This window comes from Hipposideros armiger, unplaced genomic scaffold (assembly GCF_001890085.2).
Source record: "Hipposideros armiger isolate ML-2016 unplaced genomic scaffold, ASM189008v1 scaffold_69, whole genome shotgun sequence".
In the NCBI taxonomy this organism is placed as follows: Eukaryota; Metazoa; Chordata; class Mammalia; order Chiroptera; family Hipposideridae; genus Hipposideros; species Hipposideros armiger.
The window spans coordinates 1,342,975-1,348,337 of NW_017731419.1; the positions used below are offsets into that span (position 1 = coordinate 1,342,975).

General features: G+C 48.4%; 1 protein-coding gene and 1 long non-coding RNA gene across 2 annotated transcripts in view; one reads left to right on the forward strand and one right to left on the reverse strand.

The window, feature by feature from the left end:
- On the reverse strand, positions 1 to 3,387 carry LOC109382761 (uncharacterized). Its single transcript, XR_002123980.1, has 3 exons — positions 3,205 to 3,387; positions 2,008 to 2,161; positions 1 to 125 (listed from the first exon to the last, which is right to left on the reverse strand). It is a non-coding gene; the product is annotated as an uncharacterized LOC109382761 (long non-coding RNA).
- A 1,150-nt stretch (positions 3,388 to 4,537) lies between these two features.
- The window catches only part of SERPINA3 (serpin family A member 3), an 8,625-nt gene continuing 7,799 nt past the window's right edge, over positions 4,538 to 5,363 (forward strand). Inside the window, exon 1 of the mRNA XM_019642508.1 lies at positions 4,538 to 4,642. Within this exon, the coding sequence (XP_019498053.1) occupies positions 4,575 to 4,642 (68 nt within the window). The 5' untranslated portion in view covers positions 4,538 to 4,574. The remainder of the gene's footprint in view (positions 4,643 to 5,363) is intronic.

The following is a 5,363-nucleotide window of genomic DNA, read 5'->3' on the forward strand; positions in this document are numbered from 1 at the left end:
AAGGTATTGGTGAGAGTTCTCAGCATAAAGAACAGTGCAGCTGTGATTACGTCATCATTATGACTGGGCCTCCGTGTGGGTGAGGGAAGAATGGGTATCGGAGCCAGCCGATATCTCGAACAGTCCTGAGGGGGGGAGGGCGTTAGGATTAAGAAAAGAGACAGAAGAGAGAGAGTTACCGGGAGGACTCCAGTAAATACTGAAGCCCCGAGTTTATTTTCCAACATCCTTATACACATCCAGGGTATGTGCAAAACAGAAAGGATAAACATGCATTACCTCCTTCAAAAGTAGATCATTAACTATCTACTAGATACTTTAAAGGTCAGGGAGACCTTAGGGGGTAAGCCTCCCAGAACACTTCCTTCCATTAACCCAAATAGCTACAAATCTTCTGCTGTCTGGCACTCGCCTGATACCTCAGTGTTAAGTAAACATCCTCCAGGTGCAAAAAGGAGCAAAACAAGATGCAAAACAATGCATCACTAAAGCCAGCCGGCTCGGCTCCCAACAAATGGGTACATTTGCTTAAAAACCAGGAAAGCCGAGGGAACTCCTATTTCCTGAGGCATCAACCGTGTGGCCCGTGATGTACTATGAAATTGACCTGCTTTCTTACACAACACCCAGATTTCCCTGGTTACTGCCTTCCCCTGATCCTAAGGGCCACAAGCAAACAGGAAGTCACCTGCTGGGAACCACAGAACAGTTATTATCTCACAGTTGCTGACGGGGCTGGGCTGGGTGGCTCTGGCTCAGTGTGTCTCATGAGCTTGTATCAGACATGGCTTCTCCTGGAGTGAGTGAGTGTGTGTGTGTGTGTGTGTGTGTGTGTGTGTGTGTGTGAAAGGGAGAGAGAGAAAGAGAGAGGGAGAGGGAGAGGGAGAGGGAGAGGGAGAGGGAGAGGGAGAGGGAGAACCCAAGACAGGAGCAGCCATGGTCATTTTATAACCCAGCATCTCAGAAATAATAACACTCCATCCCTTTGCCCTGTTCACTTCATTAGAAACAAGTCACTGAGTCGGTCTAGCTCTAGGAGAGGGTCATTAAGCTCCGTCTCTTGACATCAGAATTATCCAAGATTTTGTGGACACATCTCTAGAAGGACCAGAGTATTGTAACCCCAGACTCCAGCAGAGTAAATATCCTCATAGCAGAGTCTTAATAAAACATGTGTGGACCGAATGAATGAATGCATGAATGAATACATGAATGGATGTGGGAAAAGACTCCTCCTGCCCCCCCTTTACAGAAAAGGAAGAGGCTGAGGCTCACAAAGTTGAAACGTGTATAAGGTTGGCAGACAGTAAGAGGAGAGTGGGATGCTCTTTGCCCCCCAGCTCTGGCTCACAAAGAATTCTCAAGTTTGCCTGTAACATGGGAGGAAGGCAGTGCTGAGATAGCAGCCAGTGGTGGCCAGCTACAATAGCCGCCTGTTCTCAAGGGAAAAGGAGGGATGGATGACTAAGCAGCATGCAAAATAGACACAGGAATTTTCCTTGCTCCTGCCAACTACTTCTACAGGAGCCCCCCACTCCACATGAGGACCCATGGGCTGTGCTGACAGGAATATGCAAATGTACCTCAGATCTGCAGCCAGCACCTCCCCCAAAGACCACAGACCAGAGCAGCGCAAACACAGCCAGAGAGAGAGGCTGGGTGTCAGCAACAACAGGCTGCTTCCTCTGTACTTTTCCAACTGACACTCTACCGGCCTGTAAGAGCGAATACGGGGCCTGCTCTGGGGCTTGGGCAGTTGCCCGGATCTCATTTCTTCCTCCTAAGAATTCTTAAGGCGCTATGATTGACAACAGAGGTTCAGAGAGGTGAAGTAAGTGGCCTAAAGTCACCCAGCTAGTACGTGGTGGGAGAACCACGAGCCACAGGAGTGAGTGAGGCCCCTCCCATGACCCCACCTCCTCTTCTTCCAGGAAGAAGCTCTCTGGAAGGAACCAGCCCTTTCCCTCTCAGCCTCGTCTCCTCCATGGAGGTGGTGCATCCTCCTACCTAGATTGCTGCTGTCCGTCCACACCTCTCGAGCCCCAGACGTACACTCAGGACCACTGCAATCCCAGCCCAAGTGGGGACTTTTCCTAAGGTTTTCCTTAGGTTATCTCTGCCAGGTCAGCATTCAGGAGTCAGAAGCTGCAACATAAAAGCCCTGTGGAAAATAGGAAACAGCTTGGTCAAGCTTGCAAAGTCCAAGGCAGTTTAATTCCCATGGACACCATGGGTGTCTGAGGACAGTGAGAGTGACTGTACCCTGGATGGAGCCCCTGCTAGCCGGGTCCAGGCTGAACATGCAAGGTGTGCCTTTCATTTCCTTACCTTTGAGGCAGGTGCTATTGCATGCTCACTTCCCGCCTGTGCTGGTCCCCACTTGCATGGGCTGCCGGTTTCCTGAGCTCTAAAAATAAGCTGCTGGAGACCTTGGCCCTGACCCTGCAAAAGCCAGGAAGAACCCTCCAGTGACCCCAACACCTGTACAAGAATTTTACTCCTGACATTATCATTTTATCGCATGGTTCAAGGATGCAAATGTCTTCCTTTTTCTCCTTTCTTTCTTTCTTTCTTTCTTTCTTTCTTTCTTTCTTTCTTTCTTTCTTTTTCTTTCTTTCTTTCTTTCTTCCTTTCTTTTTTAAAGAAAGAGCATGGGAGGGTGGAGGGAGCCTGGATTTGGCATTGGGTTGGTTTTGCCCAAGTTCTACCAGCTCCACCGTTTCATAGCTGCTGGGTCCTTGGGCAAGTCATGAGATTAGATGTTGGAATTTTTCCTTCCTCCCAGACCTCCTTCTTGGAGGCTGGCACATACCAAGACTTGGTGATTATACTTAACATGAAAGGGGGGACAGAGGTTTTTCCCAACATAATCAGGAGCCAGAGGTGCGTGTACAGGCAGCAGCCAGTCCTAGCAATGTCAGACGCTGACTACCTCGCAGGTGTTCTGTCGGTGCGGCCCAATGGGCCTGATGAATGAATGACAATCTGACAACCTCCCCAGGAGCTGGGAGACGAGGGGGCCCAGGGAGGATGCGGCCGGACTCTTCTAGGTCGTCTCAGTGCTTTAGAGTCAACAAATATTTATTAAAGACTCTAAAATGCAACACTACACCACACAAATGAACAAAAGTCCTCTCCCAACAGAGCTTACATTTAGTATTATGTCACTTCATCTTTATAATCACCCTGTCAGGGAAATGTTACCTGCATTTTAGAGAAGGAGATTAAGACTGAGGGATTTCCAGTCAACTGCTTGAGGTCACCCAGCTGGTGAGTGGTACCTTCAGAGTCCCAGGCCTACCTCCTGCCAAAGCCATTCCCTCACCACTGATCCAGGGGTTCCAAACGGTGCTCTGTGTAAGGGTTCCACAGAGGCTTGTCACAGATGGAGGCTTGTGATTGTTAGGGATCAAGGGGAAGGTTTTACCCACGAGCTTAAGAAAGGCCTGTGATTAGCTCGGAGAGATCTGAGGAGACCTCAAGGTCAGGGATGAGGGACAACCAGCTATTAGGGTGAACCTGTAGTGGAAGAGCAGCTCCAAAGACAGATGGGGCTGGAGACCAGGGCCCCCCACAACACGTGTGTTCTCCATATGCTGGGGACCTCCAGGTTAACACAGCCATCTCGAGCTATAGAAAAATAAAGAGGGTTGCATTTTTAAAAATATATCTGAGTTGGGGCTGGATGGGTGGCTCAGTTGGTTAGAGCATGAGCTCTGAGCATCAGGGTTGCTGGTTCGACTCCCACATGGGATGGTGGGCTGCATCCCCCGCAACTAGATTGAAAGCGGTGACTGGACTTGGAGCTGAGCTGCGCCCTCCACAGCTAAGATTGAAGGACAACAACTTGACTTGGAGCTGATGGGTTCTGGAAAAACACAATGTTCCCCTTCCCAATTCCCCAACACTGTTCCCTTCCCCCTAATTCTCCAAATTTTATATATCTATCTATCTATATATATATATAGGTATAGATAGATATATATACCTCAGTTTCTGTATAGAGACTCATATCACATACACACGTATACACACACACACACACACACATATTAAAGAAAGATGACTAAAAATACAATAAATGCTAGCAGGGGTTTTCCCCTGGTGAAATTCTGGGGAACATTTAAATGCTAGCAGGGGTTTTCCCCTGGTGAAATTCTGGGGAACATTTTTTAATGTCCTTTTCTATATTTTCTGGGGCTTTACATGGTCCTCAATGAGTATTTTATAAACAGGAAAAAAACTAACAAGGATTGTTGTGTTGTTTTTTTAAGGACAATTATCAGGTATATGTTTCAATGTCCCTATGTATATTTTCTGGGTATTTACATGTTCCTCAACAAGTATATCATAAATAAAAGAAAAAAATTAACAAGGGAAAGGTTTGGTTTAATTTGGCTTTTAAGAGACAAAACGTTAGCTGTTCCTGTAACTGGATTATTAATAAGCTTATGTTACCAGAAGCAATCCTTTGGTCATTTCCAGTCTGAAAAGAAAGCACTTGGTTTTCCCCGAAGGCATTTCTTAACGAAGGGGGAGGAGTCCTTTGCAGGGATAAATAAGCATTAGCACCCATGAAAATCCCACACTCCGGCAGGCAGCGGCTTTGGAATCTTCTAACTACATCCAGCCCCGGGAGCAGGTAATTCTTGATGCTGTGCGTACAGGGAGCAAAGGAATCCATTTTTCCAGGGTGGTTCTAGGTATTGGCCTGGAGCAAGAGACCGCCTGGCAGGAGGGAGCCAGGAAGAGGGGAGCCAGAGGGCTGGTGACTGCGCTGGTGCCCTCTGAAGACAGTCTTCTCTCTGGGTCTGAGTTTTCACACCTGCAAAGGGGTGGCAGTACCATGAGGGCATCCAGGGTCATTTCTGACCCTGACACTTCATCTGAGCCAGCTGTGCACCCCCGTTCGGCTGTGTATTCACTCTCAAGAGCAGAGCTGCCCTGATAGACAGGAGGTGCCTCTCCTTGCCTGGCACAGGGTGCTGCTCTCAGGGGGGGTGCGGACAGAATGGTTGCCCTGGGTGCCTCTGGACAGAAGCCACAGGGTTTCAGTAGGGGCTGTCCTGGGGTTCCAGGACCCTGGGACAAGCTGACAAGCAGGCTGCTATCCAGCAACCACGGAAAAGACAGGCTGCTCAGAAACAGAGCCAGCCCACCAACTGGCCAAAACAGACAAGCCCATTTTCTCCAGAAATAATTTTTTTGGATTAAAAAAGTTTAACTCTTTTCCAAGTAAATGGTTACACTAGCCAGAGAGTAAACATTTGGGACAATTGAACTGCCTTTGCCCCTGGGCTTGTCCAAAGGTGGTTCCACTGCCTTCTCAATGAGAACCAGCTCGGTTCCCTCCCCCCTCCCCT